Source organism: Pholcus phalangioides, unplaced genomic scaffold, assembly GCF_987345545.1.
Source record: "Pholcus phalangioides strain wild (caught in Gottingen) unplaced genomic scaffold, Ppha-v1.0 ptg000008l_1, whole genome shotgun sequence".
Taxonomy (NCBI): Eukaryota; Metazoa; Arthropoda; class Arachnida; order Araneae; family Pholcidae; genus Pholcus; species Pholcus phalangioides.
In genome coordinates, this window is record NW_028301601.1 from 1,086,056 (window position 1) to 1,105,229 (window position 19,174).

At 35.2% G+C, this 19,174-nt stretch overlaps 1 protein-coding gene across 1 annotated transcript in view; it reads left to right on the forward strand.

The window, feature by feature from the left end:
* The first annotated feature begins 379 nt into the window (after nt 1–379).
* LOC149083477 (kinesin-like protein KIF21A) overlaps nt 380–19,174 on the forward strand; it is a 103,493-nt gene continuing 84,698 nt past the window's right edge. The window contains exons 1-7 of the mRNA XM_089233999.1: nt 380–557; nt 3,174–3,353; nt 3,862–3,904; nt 7,749–7,931; nt 12,276–12,332; nt 13,775–13,867; nt 16,359–16,487. Coding sequence (XP_089090125.1) covers nt 526–557; nt 3,174–3,353; nt 3,862–3,904; nt 7,749–7,931; nt 12,276–12,332; nt 13,775–13,867; nt 16,359–16,487 — 717 coding nt within the window. The 5' untranslated portion in view covers nt 380–525. The remainder of the gene's footprint in view (nt 558–3,173; nt 3,354–3,861; nt 3,905–7,748; nt 7,932–12,275; nt 12,333–13,774; nt 13,868–16,358; nt 16,488–19,174) is intronic.

Sequence of the window (19,174 nt, forward strand, 5' to 3'; positions counted from 1 at the left end):
AATTTCAATCAATTCTTCTGATTGAGTTTTCATCAATTCTGGGATTTTTTTTTCTCATTACGTTTGAATTTTCATCAATTCTGAGAATTTTTCTTTAATCTAAGGACAAGAAAGTAGAACTCATGCTGTCCTCTATTGTTTAGAAATCAAACGAAAAACTACCAACTGGTACTATTTTCAATCAATAGATGGCATTAAATTCAGAGTATTGGGGGTGGGAAACACTAAGTGTGCGAATACACTAATGTGGTGCGAAAAGTAGGAGACAGACTTTGTTTCGGAAAAATGTGGTTTGAAAACATTTCCTCACCAGAAATCACCAAACAACATACTGAAATGCTCTGGGCAGTTTTTCCTGCTAAGACAGGAGATGGTCCTAGTGGTTTGTGTGCTGTATAATTATGAAGTTTCCTTCCTATGTTGCAAACTTGATGGTGTTAAATGCATTCACTGTCACGATATTTTCAATGACGTTATGTAAAGAGTAAAATGTATCGCCGCGTTTAATTCAAATAAAAACTAAAAATGGAAGACTCGAGCGTCAAAGTTGCTGTGAGGTAATGAAAGCCAACGCCATTTATCGTATAATTAAATTGCATTGAAAATTATTGTTGACGTTTTTTTCCCCCACTTGAGCTGCTGTTAGTAAACATAGCACTCTCCTGATAAGCAATATTTACTATAGCTTATCTAATTGTAAACATAGAGTTGACAGAGATAGATGTGTCTTATCTCTGTTTAATGTTTTCTCTTTCATGTTGAGGAATTTTGAGAGATGTAGCAAAAGAAATTACCTCAGCTATGGTGGACGTTTTACACTCAATGGAATTAAAATATTTCAGCTTGAGGTTTTTATCCCTATCAAAACAATACGCAAGCGTGAGATTAACCTAAAAGTATGCAAACACATGAGTGATCAAAACACTGTGCAAACATGTGAGTGACCAAAACAGTATGCAAACATGTGACTTTAAAGAGACAGGTTTACTTTGTAGGGGTGAGGCCATGTCAGTTATAGCACTGGGTGACAAATTTGAGTAAAGAAGTCAAGAAAATTAAAATTACAATGGGGGAAATGCGATAGAATTCGTGCAGCCTACTAGTGGCAAAACCATAAATATGCTTCTGGTGATGGGAAGATGTCACAGTGGACTGCAGAGGATGCCTAACTCAAATTAGAGGGCATTCCCCTCCATAAAACATTTTTTTTCGTAGGGCATATATGGCAGGAAGATGATGATGTCAATGTCCTCTTAAGACATTTAGAAGCAATTACCTCAGTTGTCAGTGCTCAGTTCAAAAGTAAGACACATCACTGAAAATAATTCATCCCCAGTTGGAAAAATTAAATGTCAGTCGAGCCATTGGACCAACCACTCTTGATGTTTTATGAGTATCTGTGTAAGGCAAGAGCACTCAACCCTTTCTTGGACCATGGGCTATTTAGGCGATTGGTTTTCTTGTTGCAAGCCATGTAGATGGTTTCTTAGCAGGCCATGATGAAATAAAATGGTTCATAACTAATTCACATTTTAAATGGCTTGGTAATAATTTTAAAACAAGAACCTAGATCATAGTCCTCCATTGGTCTTTGATGATACAAATACAAAGGCCCCAACAGACAAACTGCCCAACGAGGTGTCTAAAAAAGGATGCCTATAAAAATATGTGAAATAAAGCAATACAGCAACTCGATAAGAGCAATGAAAAACCAATAATTATAACAACAACAATAATATATTATATAAATACACTGCCCATAAAAAAAGATAATGGTTGTCTTAATCTAAGTATGGATAGCTTCTCAACTTATTCCATTATGTTTTTTGCATGTCTTGTTAAATGTTACAAGCCACAACCCTCGGAGGTAGAGGCAGTTCTAATCGATTTGTAGGTACACAAACTTCCTTTGTGTTCCTTTTCTTTCCTTTGTGTTCATTGAAAAACAATTCTTTGTGGATCCAGTTCAAACAGGTCAAGAATCATTCACAACACTGTACAAATTACTAAACAATCAATTGGGAGTGCATACGTGCCTTAATTTATTCTGTTTATTAACAACCCTATAAGAGAAAAAGTCCCTGCAACACCGGAACCTGGAATTGTCCCGTACTAAATGATACTGGTGTCCTTGTCAAAACAGTCACTTGACGGTGTATTAACAATTCATTGTCCATGTTATTCGTCCTGCTGAAAATTTTAAACACTTCAATCATATGCCCTCTGACATCTGTGATCTCTGATAGTGACAGTCATGCATCTTCGGCTATGAATGAGCTAAGGCAGATTTATGGGGGGTGATCCCCCCCCCCAAGAGAAATGTGAATATGATATTATCGCATTCAATAAATTCGTTAAAAATTATTTGTATCAATGTTTTTGATTAAATAAATTCAAGAAAACTTTTTGACCAGAAAAATAGAAAAAAACCGGGGTATTTTTTTCGAAAAAAGTTAGAACAAAAAGCAATTGTAACTGGCTCTGAAAATACGGGACAGCGTGGGACGTATGGTCATCCCATTCACAATGTAAAAAAAAAAAAAACACCCTCCCAACAGCAAACGCTAGATTCGCCCCTGCTTCACCTGCAAGTAGATATTGGCCCTGTATGTACCCGGTGTTGTGCAGGTGCATCAGATCATCCTGAATTTTATGGGCCAGAAAAATTTTCCCGATATTATTCAGCTCTTGAGAGGGAAGATCACCTTCATCGTTTCCTTCTGGGTTGGCACTTGGATACCTGCCAGTTGACTGAAAGAGTTTGCACGTATAGCATTTGTAATTTATTTGAAAAGCATGTGGGCCTATTGTAAACTCACATAAATAGTTTACATACCCCTTTTTTATTTTTGTGAGATCAGGGCTTGACAAATTTCAGGCATCAGGTCACCTCAGTGACTTAAAAATTTGTACTGGCTCCTAAAGTTTTCCAGGTTTTATTACTAAATTCAAGTTAGGGAAGACAGCACAAAATTTTCCACATTTTTGTGCGCCTCTTAACCTACATGTAAAGGGTATCCAAAAGAACTTTATTCTGAATCCTTCTGGGGAAAAAAATACTTGGTTTGACTTACATTTAACAAATTTGATGTAAATAGTCACATTTTGTATGCAATGTGTGTGTTTGAGTCATAATAGTTGTGCTATAAATGATTTTTTATTTCTTATTTCAGGATACGGCCGCAGATTCCAAAAGAGGTGATCGAGATGTGTCACGTATGTACAAATGTCACTCCTGGGGAACCTCAAGTCGTTCTCGGCAGTGATAAAGCCTTTACATTTGATAAAGTTTTCGACATGACCACGCAGCAGGACACGATCTACGAAACTTGTATCAAGGGTCTCATTGATGGGTTAGTTGAAATATATATTTATAGTCCATTTCAGATTAACTTTGCAGTGCAGAGAAAGGTAGAGAGAGTATACCTTCGCCGCAAAATATAGTTCCCATATATCGGAGGCTTACGATGATCATTTATGCAGAATATTTCAATTTTTTTGAATGATTGAAAAAAATACTGAAAAAATATTGTTCTTAATCTATCTTTATTCGTTTAAGAAGTTTAAATTAGAAAAAATATTGGTTACCATTATACGTAAAAAAAAAAAATTTTCTCAGTGAGATTGGCGAGAATAAGCCATACCTTACCGCAACCATGCATCGATACATTGGTTGAAAGGCTTTCGTTGTTATAGCAACGTGTGATGTGGTTCCCTCCCAGCTTCCCCTTCACTGCAAAGTTAACCTGAAACGAACTATAGATATCTATGATTATTTTTACATTTGTTTATTTACTGTGCTGTATTTGATTTTATTTGGTCCAGTTTTTTTTTATTAAAATAAACATCTTTCATTTCAAGGTGCCTGGAAGGTTACAATGCTACAGTTCTCGCTTATGGACAGGTAAGGGACTGGGATTTGTATAATTACCATTTGCAACTTGTATCAATTTACTTAATATTTAAATTAACATCTAAAGCACTTTACAAAGGTTTTTAACAGCTGCCTGATGTGAAGATATATTTAGGGGAAAAAAATTGAACTGCCCTTGTGGGGAATCAAACCCACATCCTCTCACTTGTTGGGTGAGCGCCCTAGACCTTTTTCCTCTTTCTTAAATATATCTTTGTATCAACCAGCTGTTAAAAACTTCTGTATGGATAGCGGAGAGTGACATCATCCTCAGATAACTCACCATCTGGTGGCAGTGTCAGCAGTTGTAAGCTTTGGCCTGAATTATGTTCGACCATCCATGTACGGTCTTGTTCAGTGCACATAAGCTTGAAGGAAAGATAGAGATATTCATTGCCTTTATAGTCTAGTGGTCTAGAGCGCTCACGTGGCAAATGAGATGACGAGGTTCGATTTCCCGCAAGGGTCAATTTTGTTTCTTAGTAATTAAAATTATTTATATTAAAGTACAAGTTATTTCCTAATTTTTCTTTTAATCCCAAATTAGATGGCTAATACTGAATCACACACCCACCTTTTAAACATTTTCCCTGAGGAATTGCTGATAAATTTGTACATTCCTGAATGGATATTCTGAGTGTACGTGTGGCCCTAACATATTCATGTTGTCAGAGTTATACATGTTCGATATTCTAGTGGTGCTGCCACCTTTCCTCCATATTTTGAAGTAAAAAGGGTAGATGCCTGAATTTTTGTGCACGTATAAGTAGTTATTGTGTGTGTATTGTGTTGTGTGCTATTGTGTAGATGTGTGCATACTCTCTGTTTGAGTCCAAGGACTACTACTGCCCAACCCTACATGCACCTCGTAAACCCTATACATTCTTCTGCAGAGTTTCTTATGAATCTGTTACTTACCAGAATGTGTTGTGTATGCATGCATGGCCCTAAGTTATTTATGTTGTCAGAGTTGTGCTTGTTTTGTGTTCTTGCTGGTGCTGCCAACTGAGTCCAAGAACTACAAAACACTTTTTAGAATTTATATATCGGCTTTTCCACAGAACGGGGTCATTCAATAATGGAAGAGCCACCGCAAAATAGATTACTTTTGACTATTTTTCTCAAAAATAAGTTTTTTAGTTATTTTTTGTTTAAAAAGTTTTTTTTTAAGTTATTTTTCTCAAAAAAAAAAGGAGCCGTGGTTTGTCAAGTTAGCTTTACTGTCATGCAGATAATCACATCCGATTCTAAACCAAATAGCCTGGTTTCATTTATTTGAATTACATATTACTGTTAAAAATCTATCATCTTTCATGTCCAATCTAAATTTGTAGCGTATTTTCTATCTTTGCAGAGAGCAGGCAGACCTACTACACCGTACTTACATAATCATGAAAATTTAAGCATTTACTTCAAAATATGGAAGACAGTTGTCAGAATTGAGCTTATTCGTGTTCTTGCTGCTGCTGTTATCTGGCTTCCACATTTATTATTTTTACTTCAAAATATGGAAGACAGCAGCAGCAAGAACACGAATAAGCTCAATTCTGACAACCTAAATACATTAATGCCACACATACATTCAGAACCACTTATCAGCATTGCGAGAAGTGATGCCTCTGCCCTGATCATTGGAATAACAAAGTGAATAATAAATTGGATGCATCAAGCCCATAATCGGCTGCTGGCATTCAAACTGCAGGACCAATTATAAAGAAGTCTTCCTTGCCCAGTTGCATATAGGACACAGTTGCCTCACACAATCATATCTTCTGTTATGGGAGAGTCAACCTGAGTGCCCGCATTGTCAGAATCTGGTGACTAATGCTTTAGCTTTTATGTGTTCACGTTACTATCATCATTTTATTGCTGCTTTTGGTCGCTACCACTTGATTCATGACATTTCATCAGATCATTGTGATGCATCTCACATTTTTAAATTAATGGAAGCCATTAGTTTTTACGACAAGTTATAGTTTTTTTTACATTTTATGTCATTGTTTTTACATTTCACGAATCATTGTTTTTTATATCATATTTATCTTTTTTCTTAGTATGAGAATAACAGATTTTATCTTGGTCATTGTTTTGACAGTCATTGGACTTTAATTGGCCATTTGTTTTGACACTGTTTGACCTAATCCGTCCTTGTGCCAAAAAAACGAAAATCCAATCTTATGTACACTCAGAACACGCATCCCGGCATCTGCCAACTCATTAGAAATGCTTTAGAGCAGTGGTTCTCAACCTGGGGCCATATGGCCCCCTTGTGGTCCTGGGATATTCTAGGGGGGCCACGGATGAAAATCAGAAGAAAGGTGATCCCCGGCAGGTGGTGAAGAGAGTCATAGAGAGCTGTGGAGAGAAAAGCTTTAAAAGAGAAACATGGTTGTATTACACTACTTTCAGAATCCATCAAATCCGTCCATAGAACCAGGGGCATCTTCACCCTTGGGGTCTATGTGGGCATGACCCGCGTCTTCATATCTATAATGGGGGAGGGGGGGAGGGGAACTGCACTATATGGGATCTGGTACTATGATTTTCATATGTAATCTGTTACTTCCAGCTAAGTATAGAGTGCCGCCAGAGCAACGATTGGTGTGTTGGGAGGGTCGATTTATCGTGCATGTTTGTTGGATCGTCCTATTTTTTTAACACAGACCGTTTTTTTGCCATATAATTTTACTCCTGGGAGAGATGATAATCCACTATTTGAATCCGTGCCTAGCCAGGATTCCAGAGATTGATCTGATTTATTAAAATTTTATATTCATAATAAAAAAAATAGAAAGTATCTCACTCTTGGATAAAGGTAGAGGGGGCCCTGGATAGGACAGGGGGGGGGGGCACGAGAAAAAAAACGTGATCCATTGGGGGCCATGAGCTGAGAAAGGTTAAGAAACACTGCTTTAGAGGAATGTGTACGAGGTGTGTGTTCAGTTAAGTAGTAGTATCCTACAATGAAACCAGAGCTGGTCTAGTTTTCATGCACTTTAGACTAGCTCTACATGTGAACAAACAATTGATTCTTCTATTCAAGGACCATTTCCAGCATTAGAGTTGAAAAATAAAAGTCACTGGTCCATCAGTTGGCACAAAGCCCCTAGCAACCAATTTTTTTCACAAATACAAATACAACGCCACAACAGGCAAATTGCCCAACAAGGTGGCTGACTTAAGAACATCATGGATCCCCAAGCCAGGCCCTACCTACTACTGCTACACCACACATGTAGTAAATGAAGGATAAAATTTACTAATGTCAATTGATAATGCCATTAACTATTAGGACATCCTGCTGTAAAAGATAACCATCAGCAAAGGACAAAGGTCTCAAAAGCTTGATGCCTGGTTTATGTCCCCCTATTTGAAATGCTTCAATTTTTTTTCCACCTACATCCATTCAACGATCACCTCTATAGAAAGCTGTAATTTCATTAATTTCACAGAATGCGAAACAGCTGTATAAGAGAGGTTTCAAACTATATGAAGTTTGCAATTGAGTCAATTACAGTAAAACCTCTCTTTTGCAGACACCATTGGGGCAAAAGAAATTTGTCCATAAAAGAGGGGTGACCGTTAATCAGGGGTTCGAAATACATACTTTTATTATAAAAGGGGAAATTATTATTTGGGCTTAAAAGAGGGGGTGACCACATCTGAATGGGTTTGAGTGTAATATATGTACTTATATAAATGTTAAAGCAACATTTTTCTAGTCATTCTCATCAGTTCAATACATGTGCAATCTTTATTTATTCCTTCAAACAGTATTGTCTTGTATATCATCATATGCATGTTCATAAAATGTATCTCATTCTTACCAAAATAGACTGGTTCTGGAAAAACCTACACTATGGGTACTGGCTTTGATATGAACATAAACTACGATGAAGTAGGCATTATTCCACGAGCCGTGCATCATTTATTTCAAGGGATTTCAGATAAATTGAATAAGGCTCAGGAAAATGGCCAACCACCACCAGAGTTTAAAATAGTAGCTCAGTTTATGGAGGTATATTCGTTTTATTATTCTTTTTTTCCCTTTCATTATGGGTTCTGATTACATATTTTTTCGTTTTTTGCTGAAGTTAAAATAGATTGAATTGTTATATCATTAAAAGAGATAGTTTCAACAGTTGCTGGTACAGTAGAAGACTTATACCATGAGCAATGTCACGTCCCCCCTAACATTTTATAGAATCAAGAAAATCTACTTTCAACTATCATATTATAGGTTGTGCTGCTGGCGTAAGTCATGTTCCCTGACACCTGTTGCATAATAGGGTTCTGCTTCTTATCTGAATGGTCTGTACTACTTTTTTTTTATACGTTGATATGCTGTAATACATAGCTACTGATGGATATAGACAACACAGAAGCGTGTGTTTTACTGATACAGCCTGTGTTGAAGGATTTCACTCCACTCAAAATGGTATTTTTAGTAGTGGAGCAAAAGAGAAAGTATTTGTGAAGTATAGTCGACTCTTGATAATTCGGCCATGCGCTAATCTGGCATTTTTAGGTGGGTTTTCTTTGAGCATAGGTAAAACATGTCACTCTATGTCTGTGCACAGAAGTTTATATCATTTAAATGGGCATTTTCAATTTACTTTGAGTAATCCAGCACATGCTGATATGTGAAGGATTAGCGAAATTCAACTATGGATGTCAATTAATTTGAGTCTGAATCAAAGTGTGCATTGTGGCTCCTAGGTACTTCGCCAAACTCTGTTAAGGAGGCCGTGAGGAGTTTATGCATTGATTTGTGCCTGTTCAACCCTTGGGGTGATTCCTTTCAAGACTATTCTGGGGAGTCGCTGATAAATGATGACAAGGTCAAGGGAGCCGATGGTTGAAATGGTTGAAAACCACTGGTCTAAATGGTTGTTTAATCTTCATTATTTATGCAATATTGTTTGGTCAAGTTCTATACAAGAGAATGCTGGGGTCAATTATTGATGTTTGTTGTTTTGCATCTTGAACAAAATTAATCATCCTTCAGTAACAACATAGATGTAGAATGATTACTCAAACTATGTCAACTATTTTCCAGTCGTTGTTGGCTGTCAGAGTCCTTTGCTGACAGAGTCATTTCAATTAGCTAATTATTCACTTACAAATTAAAATACTGCACACAAAAACTTATATGTGCCATAAATTGGTCTGATAATTTTCGACATTTTTGAAAACTATAACTTTACAGTTATATCTATCATCATCAACAACCATTTTCAGTCCACTGCTGGATGGTCTCCTCTAAATTTTTCCATTTTGCTCTGTCTGATGCTTTAGTCATCCATTTGACTCCAGTCACTTTTCTGATCTCGTCTATCCATCTTGCATGGGGATGCCTTCTTGGATGTTTAACACCACATGGGGTAGCAATCTAGAATACTTGTAGCCCACCTGTTGTCCTGCCTTCTTGCAATATGTTCAGCCCATTTCCATTTTGGACGTTTAATTCTTTCCATGATATCATATACCTTTGTGTGTTCCTTATCCAAGTGATTCGTTTTCTGTCTCTTCTTGTGATGCCTAGCATACATCTTTCCAGGCTCCTTTGTGTTTCCTGTAGCTTTTGTATTGCCTTGCTTGTGAGTGTCTATGTTTCAGCTCCGTAAGTCAGTGCTGGTAGCACACACTGGTTGAAAACTTTTCTTTTCAGGCATGTGGCTTCTTAATAGCATTTGGGTCTTCAGAATTAGTTTTTGTCAAAAGCGCTCCATCAATCCTGATCCTTCTGTTTATTTCATTAATGATTCCGTTGATAACTATTATACAGTATTTATAGTACAGTGCACTGCAAAGGTTTAAACATTTGTTGAGATCATACAGTATCTAAAAAATACCAATTGCATCATAAAAAATTAATTATCATTTATTGGGGGTGAACATATACTTTATTTTCAAAAATAACAAATTAGACTATACACACACACAATTGATAGACAAACATAATGAGAAAAGGAAAAAAAAAATAGAGCACACAAACATATTCAACACAAAAGTTTAGACTGTCAAATTTTTAGTTAAATAAAAGTTATTTGAAAACTGGCCAAATGTTCATTTTTTATAATAAGTTTGTTGATGGAAGTTTTCATTAAAAAAATTGAGTCTTCCTTGCAATATCTGTGGCTCAAAATTTTACGAACTCCCAATGTAAACTCTTTTACAGAAGAATACTGTTGATTATTTTTATAACTATTAACATTACCCTAAAGATTCTCAACAGAGTTGAGATTGGAGCTATGTGCTGGCTAGTCTAGAACTTCAATATTTTGCGTGAAACCAGGCTTTTATACCCATCTTCCACCATGAAAGTTACCACAAAGGTCCATAGGTTCAATTTAGGGGAAAGAACATAGAAAACAAGTTCAAACAGAGAAAACAAATGAACCTAGGGCAACCACCGATAGATGGCGTCTTAATTTCTCCCCCAAACTCCATCGAAAGGAAATTGTCATATGGTGATATGACTGAGGTTGGTGTGCAGTAAAGTAGGCTTTTGTTACGACCTGTCATGTGTATGGCTACCACTATTAGGCCAAACACATAGTGAGGCAACCACAATGTATGGGAGGACATAATAGAGGCTAGTGACGAAAGCAATTGTATTGTTTTGTTCTACATCACACATACTCGAGGAGGGAGACAAAAAAAGAGAAAGAGGCCACTCAACGAAGTGCGACTTGAACAATCCTGTTTGTTTTCACCTCGATCTGCTGACTGGTCTGCTTCTCCCTTTTTTTCTCTCTCTTCTGTGGAGGGGTCATCATCACACCCTTATATTTCAGAACACCTTTGGCCATTTTCCCTTTTCTCATTTACTATGTGAGGACATCTCTTCCTCCACTCCTATGCATTGTTTTCTCCTATGCAGCATAGTTGAGTGGTCATAGTGATGGACTTCCATCGCAAGGACCTGGGTTTGAACTTCACTGTTGCCACAGTGGTGGTCGGCTGAAATTGGTTTTCTGTGGTTCCCAACTTCGAGGTGAAAATCTCCTCATTAAAAAGTTTTGCCACAGAGAGCAACAAATATACAATGGTAAAATTATTCGATCATTACATTTCACGCATCATTAGAAAAATTGATGACAGCACTATGCATAACAAGCATTATACAGAAACAATCTTTACGGAAGGCTCGCTACACGTATACACACATTTCAACATTTCAACATGTACCAATTCATTAGAAGTTCCACAGAGGAATATAGACGAGGTGTGCATGTGTGGTTTATTACCACTATTACCATGACTTGCCGTGTGTATAGATGCATTATCTTGCTGGAACTCTCACTGAATATCATCTAGAAGTTCATTAAATAGTAATTATTCTCTAGTGTCAATATGTAATGCAGAGCGTTTTGGAGATTTTTAAGAGAGGCTACTGATACCTGCTCATTGTAGCAGAATGCAATGAAACCATCAGTGAACCACCACTTTGTCTGTAACTGAAATTAGTCTGTAGTTTTTTGTGCAAATCGTGCTAATGTTACCTTCATCTGACCCCTCTCCATGTTGCACATCTTCTCATTGCTAAAAATAATTGGTTACCATTTTGGTCCATGTGGCAGACACATGCAATCCCACTGTAAACTTTGTGTTTTGGCTCAAGTTGAAACCTGAGCACTGAAGTTGGTTTTAACATAACTTTTCAAAATACTGTTATACCTGTTTCTCATATACGTCTGCGAATTCTATCCATTGACACTGAGTCCAGACAAGCTTTTAAATTGTTGCACAGTCATCCTTTGCATAGATGCCAGTCTTTAAATTTTTCTGTCATCTCTTTTGTCTGTAATACGTGGCCTTCCTGATCGATGTTTGGCTTGCTAGATAAAAATCAAATGGTACTTGGCAAATAGACTTTCCAAAACATCGTAAGAGAGCTGTAATTCCCAAAACAGTCTTCCCATCCGATTTCAACTTCTTGTAGGCTTACTTCTTCAGAACTGTTTTCCGTAGCTCATGGCATCTTAAACGACTGATGCTTTCGCATGGAGAATATTAATACTGAACAGCTGTGACATCATTTATGATGAATTTGCGTATTCCAATCATTAGAAACTTCTTCGTAGTGTCTAAACTTTTGTAAACATTTTCACTCTTTTTGCAAAAACTTATTTTTATTACAAATTACGGCACTGTTATTGTTTGATATTCAAATATTTGAAAATATTTTCAGAGACAGAAACATATATCTATTAATCCTTATTATTCAATAATTAATTTTTTTAATTCAAGAACAAATTTCATAAGTGTAAAATTTTGTAGTGAACTGTATGTGTGTTTTGTATGACAGTTTTAACTTCTAAAAATTATTTTTTTGATTTTAATCTCGAAATTCTAGCTTTACAATGAAGAAATCATAGACCTTTTGGATCCCATACAAGATAATGATGATAAAGTAATAATGTTTGCTTGTCTAATTTTGTATACTTATTGAATTTATATTGATTAGGGATATGTCCTGATTATTGATATGTCCTTTGGCTTTCCAATGAATGGTCACACACACAAATGTGCGTAACACAAGATAAAATTTTCCATTTTCATTAAAATGTTTGTTTCTATGTTATCTTTTTTCCATTGAGTAAAGCTGTAAAACAGAAGATGATCTTGAATGATTGTTATGAGATACTATAAGAATGTGATTCTTTGATGCATCTCAATTGGAAGGTAATAAAAAATATCTGGAAAAATTTTGAGTATGATTGACCAATTAATTACAAAGAAACAATAGGGTGGCATGCTGTAATAATTAATATTTGAAATGTAAGTATAGTGATACATTGTTATACACAATTCAATAGTTAATTCAAAACAATAGTTTCACAATTCATCAAACTATGTAATCAGGGAGTTTATCATATACACAAATGTTTTGGCACTCAGCACATGCTACTTGACCCTCAGCTTATGTTTGAGAGTTGTCTCATCATGAAATGGATGAAAATTTTAGCCCATTTTCATATCACTCATCTGAATTTGCCGACTTTCTCAAATCATCAAATATCACTGAAGAAGCAAGTTTTCACATAATGTGCAAACAGTCTATTCTATTCTTGGCAATAAGGAGTATTAAAAATTTCATTTTATTCATTCTGCTTTAAGAGGAAAATGAATAAATTGATCTAATCAAAATGATCTGAACGGTGTTAAACACCAATTTAGTAGCTTGCAAATCATACATTTTTGTTTTATTTCTGGGCATTTAAACTATTAATAATGGATCATAAATTTGTTAAAAATCATCTCACAAAACCTAAAAAGGATTACAATAGGCTAAAATGACAATTTAGTGTAGCTTAAGAAAAAAAAATCACAGCTAATTATGAATCTAACCGAAATTGCTGCTATGTACAAAATTCAGAGAACAACCATTTTGAAAATGGTGGAATGTAAAGAAACCATGAAAGCAGTAAAAATTTTGTTAAATTTGTGAAATCTGTGACTAAATAACAATCACAGACAGTGGTAACTTGTACAGCTGAATTAAGGAGAAACAGTTATCTGACAAGAGTATTGCTGAGGCAATATAACAAAAACCTTTTGATACCCTTTAGTATTATTTTTTACCAAAGATTTGTTTACGGTTCATTAATTTCTGTACTTATTGCAAGTTCCAAAATAAAACAAAAAAAAAATTAAAATCACAGATGAAAAAAAATCAAACAATTTGTTCAAAAAGTTGCTGCTTCCATAAATATTTAGCTTTATTTCTAAATTAGCGTATTATTTTTAATTTACAAGTTGTGATTGAAACTTTGATGTACATTTTATTTCTTGATAATTTTTTATATTCAAATATTGTATCCAAATTTTTAAAGATTTTTTTTCTCTCAACAGGGTAGAAAATCAAATGTTAAGATTCATGAGGACACTCAAGGTACCATATACACTATTGGGCTGACATCACGAACTGTTTCATCTTCAGATGAGGTTATACTTTTTTCACTCTCATGCATTAAAGATTGAGTAAATTCTTGTCAAAATACATTGCCAATATATTTATTATACTTTTTATAAAGTTTTGTGGCAAGAGAAATGTACATTCAATAAATTACTAGAAACGATTAATACAATAAAATTGCTAGAACATGTTTTATTGCATATGATCAACTCATATTCATTATTGAAAGTGCAAGAATGCCAGTAATTTAAAAAAAAATATCCAGACTTACTTCATCCTATATTTATACCGTTTTGTCCTAAAAATGTTTTTTTTTCTTGATTAGATTCACTTTGAATAATCTTGGAGGCTTTTTTATATGTCACATTCTTAGAGAGAAACGTTTCCTTGATGAAGGCACAATTATATACATAGACAAATATGTAGATATGTCATTCTTACAAAATTTGCCTGAATTGTGTCTCTCAGCAGTTTGCAGAACTTTTTTTATTCATCACTCTCTATTTTTATTATGGTTTCTGACAAGTTGCCAAATTTTCTTCATCAATAGATATTTAAAATTTGCTTGGGCAAATTTTCATTACTTAAAAAAACGTCCTCCTGGGTGTCATCAGCCCATTTTTCAAATTTTAAAATAATAACTTCCATCTTACAGCACAAATATATTATTTCAAATAATATATATTTTTAGGATTGGTATACTTTTTTTTTCATATTTCATCTTTTTTTAATCAACATTTCATAGTCAAATGAAAATGGGTGCGGTAGCCCAGGTCAAATTTAATTCTCTAAAGTACCAAAGGATGTTTGGAGGTGTCACAAGTTTGATATCTGGTTTGTCCTTGTCAGAAATTTTCCTAACACAGGGGTACAACCAAAATGGTGGCATGACCACAAAAAAAAGATTGCTATCTCAGGTAGTCTCACATCAAGGTGTTAGCACCGCAACCTCTTGGTGAGTATTAAAAAAGAAAACTCATTTGGAATTGGCAGCAAATTGTAGGTCCTGGTCTAATTAGCCCTCATGTGCAGAAAATGACCATGGTGCAACAAAAATCATCAGATGATTAGGTGAAAAATTTCCCCAGCTTTTTCCCCCATTTGTGAACTTCTTTTAAATAAAGCAGAATTGTGAATAACTCACAAAGAAGAATAAATTCAGGAAAAAAGAGGCGAGTGTTTTTATCGAATGTCCTTCTCCTAGCTACTGTTTTTGTGTGAAACATATAATTTACAATTATTTTCATTTTACCACGTTTCAGTTTAGAAATGACCCTCTGAAATTTTTGGATTTTTCTGTTGATGGCTGTCTGAGTCTTTCATGGCTGGCATTTAATGACTTGCTAGCCATTTCCGGACCATTAGGCCATGGTCTAAGGGATTTTCTTAAAGTTTTGTCTGCATCTGCAGCAGGCATCTTCTGAGGTTAAATGGACATAGGTCTCCTTTCTCAGTTGTCACAGAGACCTAAGTCTGTTTAACCGCAGAAAAGATTAAAAGATTTAAAGATTCCTGTCACTAATATGGGTGAAACGTTAGGAAGAAAATCCCTTAGACCATGGCCTAATAGCCCTGAAACTGCTTGCAAGTCATTTTTGGTTGACGTTTGCTTTTGTTAATTTTTTTCCCCCAATTTTGTGATACTGATGCAGATAACAAAAATAAAAGAAAATATACAAATTTACCCTCCTTTTGCCCCTGAGGCAGGTGGGGTGTTACCATTGGGAAAAGTTCACCTTGGCTTTTTTTACTTATGTCTCAGCCTTAAAAAAAGTCACTGACGTAAGTCGGGTATTACTGTATACAGAAATCATTGTGAAAGTCACTCATGTGAATTTTCAGAAACATTTGGCATTCAAGGCTATTTATCTGACATAGCTTGATCCAGGCCATTTTATAAAAAAATTAAAGCAGTGGACTATTAGAAAAAAGTACACTCAAAGATGAATTGATCCCCCAGCATTCATAAAATTTTGAGTAGCGAATGTAAATTTGTGTGTGGGAAATGTTTCACTTTTTTAATATTTATTAATTAAATTACTATTTTTCCTAGTACAAATGCTTTGAATGACAAAGAATAAAATCAAGACAGAACTAGTCAGTAAAAATTATTTGCTTAAAGATGGAGGATACATTTTTTCTCCGGTATGATGAGGTGCAATTAAAGTGACTTAAAGTTAAAATTCAAATATAGTAGGAATCACATGTAATGTAACGGGAATCATATAATATTGATGGGGGAAAAAAAGTTGTGGTTCAACAGTCAAATCCTATTATAATGAAGTTGACTTGTAACAAATCTCCAGATCAGGTTTCTTTAGCATTATCAAAGATTGATGCAATCACAATTTCTTTTTATATGTATGCCATATATTTTGTGACATAAATTTTTATGTCATGAAGTTGAAAAATATTTACTAAGTTGAAACTCTTTATCACTTATAAATATGTTTGAGCTATTTATTCCGTAATCATGTTAAAAAGGTCCCTTATATCACATTTTACAATCCCTATCGATAGGCTTTACAATGTTTGAAAATTGGTGCACTTTCAAGAACAACGGCAAGCACGCAAATGAATGTGCAGTCTTCCAGGTCACATGCCATTTTCACATTACATGTGAAACAGCAGAGGATGGTAGAACTACAGGTAATATTCTCTCATTACTAATTAAAAATTGAATAATTAGTTTGTTTGATTAGAATTTTGATTTGAAACTAATTCCTATCATCACATTATAGGCGCACACACACATAGCCAACCATCATAGACAGAGGCATACACAGTTAGAGAACCTGTGCCCCCCTCCCCAAAGATTATCGGAAAAAAAAATTGTAAGAAAATCAAAATATTGATGAAAAGAATAAAGTAGATTTCACTTATAACGTTTTCCCGCTTAGTACAATTTATTTCAGTGGTCCTAACTCTTACTAATACTCATTGAGATTTCCCATTTAAAACATTTTCCCGCTTGCAATGTTTTTATATCGACTTTTTGAAAGGTGTTGTAAGCGGGATCTGCTGTACCTTTATGTGGTCAATAACTCTAAATTTCTCTGAAAAAGTTCCTGTGCCCCTCCCCAGATAATTACTAAAAAAAAGTTTTTTTCCAGACAAACCAGGGGTTTAGAAATCTAAGAGATTTCTGGTGAGCTTGAATAAGAAAATAATTAACTCATTAAGGAAAGCAACTTTTTTCTGGATAATTTTCTGGATTGGTATATTGTATTGGGCTGGGAAAAACCATCTCACTTTTTCAATTAACTTATATTACTATATACAGTGGAACTTTGGTTAACGAGCAATTCACATAACGGGCAAAAATTTGAAACAAATTTTGACTCAGTTAATGAGCAATGATTTGCATTCCAAGCAAAAAATTTTCTTGTAATGCATCGAGTCAATTATTTTTACATTATCGCAATTGAACTGATTTTTTTTTTTTTTTTTTTGCTTTCGCTCACACGTGTTATGGAATTTTGGTAATATTCTCTCTTACAGAGAGAGTCTCCGGTAAGCGTGCCTCACACTTGTGGGAATTTGTGTGTGAATATTTATTTACGATACGAAACTAGGTGTAGCAGCATTACGGCCATGTGCATTAGGGTGGAACGAAAAAAAATAATTTCGAAATTGCTATTGTAATAGAATTTAAAATATGCCTTTATGTGAAGAAATGCCATTCCTAATTTTTTTTCCCCAAAATTCATACTTCTTGAGGTTCCTCATCGCCCCTAAAGTTTTACGCATGTGTGGAATTCTATAACATGACACCGCGGAGGAGGCTTTCCTATTTCCCTGAACACGTTTTATCGTTGTGACATTTTAGTAACAATCCTAAAGAGTTGGATTCTCAGGTCTTGCCCACCTATGGCGATGTTATGCTTTGTTATTTGCTGACTCAATGCAATATGAAGGCACAACAATCAAGAAAAGATCCAGCTATTGCAGACATTCTTGAAATTATCGTTCCAAAGATAGAAACTATTTGGAAAACTGCTTCAATTCCTACGGTTTCTCACCAACGGATGTGTAAAATTTTCAAAGCCTTTTACTGTAAATACAGAAGTCTTCAGAAAAATATGAAAACAAGGAAAGATTCTCAAACCTTCAAGTTGAACTTGGAATCTTTTCAGTGCGAAGCACGGAAATTGTTCGCCATTGCACCATGCAAATGTGATTTTGAAGACTATGTGTGATAAGTTGAGAAAGATCCCAAATTTAGAGCGCGATTTCTTGCAAGATCAAAGAAGTACACGCAAGATAGCCATTGGTCGAATAGATGTTCTAACAACGAAGAAATTGAAAAACAATGAACAAAGGAAAATGAAAATGGTATCCCATTTGAAGTCCATCTCAAGAAGAAACGGCGGAAACTAGTTCATCAACCACTGAAAACTCATCTATATCCAACAATTCAGAGGAAAGTGATCTATATGAGCCAAAATACAGTTTTCCGTTGAAGTTATCATTTCCATCTACCAGTACCTGAAGCTGGCCCATCAATCTGTGCCGAAGCAAGTACTTCATTTGCTTTTGAAGTTCTACCATCACCCTCACAGATGAAAAATGAATTACCAAATGTTCCTCTTGCTTGTGATAGAATTGATGTGTCTGATCGATCGGCTGCAATTATCGCGATTGCTGTGCTGGAAGATGTTGGATTATTGACGAAAGGGAAGCCAAATATGACAATAAGCAAGATTTTGATACGAACAAATTGATGGCGATCAGATACGACGGAACTGTTACCAACACTGGTTATAAAAATGGTATTATCAGATTAATAGAGAGAGAAATAGGCCATCCCTTGCCATGGCTTATTTGTCTTTTTCACTTCAATGAGTTACCTCTAAGGCATCTTGTGAAGCAGCATCTAGATGGATGTTCCATCAGTCCAACACGGGCTTCAAGGTGATATCGGAAAAAGTTTGGAAAATTGTGAAAGATTACCTATATATATATATATTGTGATATTTAAACCAATCTCTAATAACCTTCCGATAATGGACAGTGACAACAGTGATTTAAGTGCAGATCAGATATATCTTGTGGAAATAGTACGAGCAAAAAACTGAGAATCAAGAGAATTCTAAAAATTAGAAATGAAGGATTTTATCAGAAGCAGAAATCCGTACATTCCATGTTCCGAAAATAAACTTTTCTGCTAAGCACTATTCGGAACTAATTGCATGTGATCAAGTGTGAGTGACTGAACCACCTATTATAAAAAGTCAGGAACTGGACTCACAAAAATTATCTGAACCCGCTTTTCCATCTATACCAAATTTTACCGTGTCACACACAAGTAGTTGAACAGTGAGTACGACTCATAA